The sequence below is a fragment of the Neopelma chrysocephalum genome, unplaced genomic scaffold (genome assembly GCF_003984885.1).
Source record: "Neopelma chrysocephalum unplaced genomic scaffold, ASM398488v2 Primary Assembly neopelma1_63677, whole genome shotgun sequence".
Lineage (NCBI taxonomy): Eukaryota > Metazoa > Chordata > Aves > Passeriformes > Pipridae > Neopelma > Neopelma chrysocephalum.
The window spans coordinates 1-491 of NW_020906297.1; the positions used below are offsets into that span (position 1 = coordinate 1).

General features: G+C 67.4%; 1 protein-coding gene across 1 annotated transcript; it reads right to left on the minus strand.

The window, feature by feature from the left end:
* Window positions 1–6: 6 nt before the first annotated feature.
* Window positions 7–449, minus strand: LOC113979249 (lysine-specific demethylase 5C-like; the record flags this gene model as incomplete). The annotated part of the gene is made up of 2 exons (XM_027706702.1): window positions 7–147; window positions 221–449. Coding segments are annotated over 2 exons (370 nt in total), but the record flags the coding sequence as incomplete, so codon positions are not given.
* Window positions 450–491: the final 42 nt, after the last annotated feature.

Below are 491 nucleotides of genomic sequence, written 5' to 3' on the forward strand. Positions count from 1 at the left end.
CCCCACCCCCCCCCCCTCCATACCTTTCTTCCTCAGGGTCTTGTCCTTGGCCACCAGCCCCAGGCCCAACATCTTGGGCCCGGCCCCGTAGATCTGCAGCTTCTTCAGCTCCGGGTTCTTCTCGATGTCCTCCTCGGTGGGCTCAGGCTGTGGGGGGGGTGTTGGGGGTCAGGGTGGGGGTTCTGGGGGGGTCTCTGGGGAGGGGTTTTTGGGGTGGCACCTCCTGCTGCAGGCGCTTGGCTCGGCGGCCGTAGCTGTTGAACTTGGAGGGCTGCACGGACTGGCGCAGGGGGATGCTGTGGGGTTTGTACTCCCGGTCCTTCTCCTCGCTCTCGAACGGCCGCGCCTGGCACTGCTGGAGGGGGGAGGAAAGGGGGGGATTCAGTGACAGACACACCCCCCAGAAACACCCCCGGAGCACCCCCAGACCCCCCAGAACACCACCGGAGCTCCCCCGTCCCTCACGGCCTGGGGAGGGGGTAACGAGCACC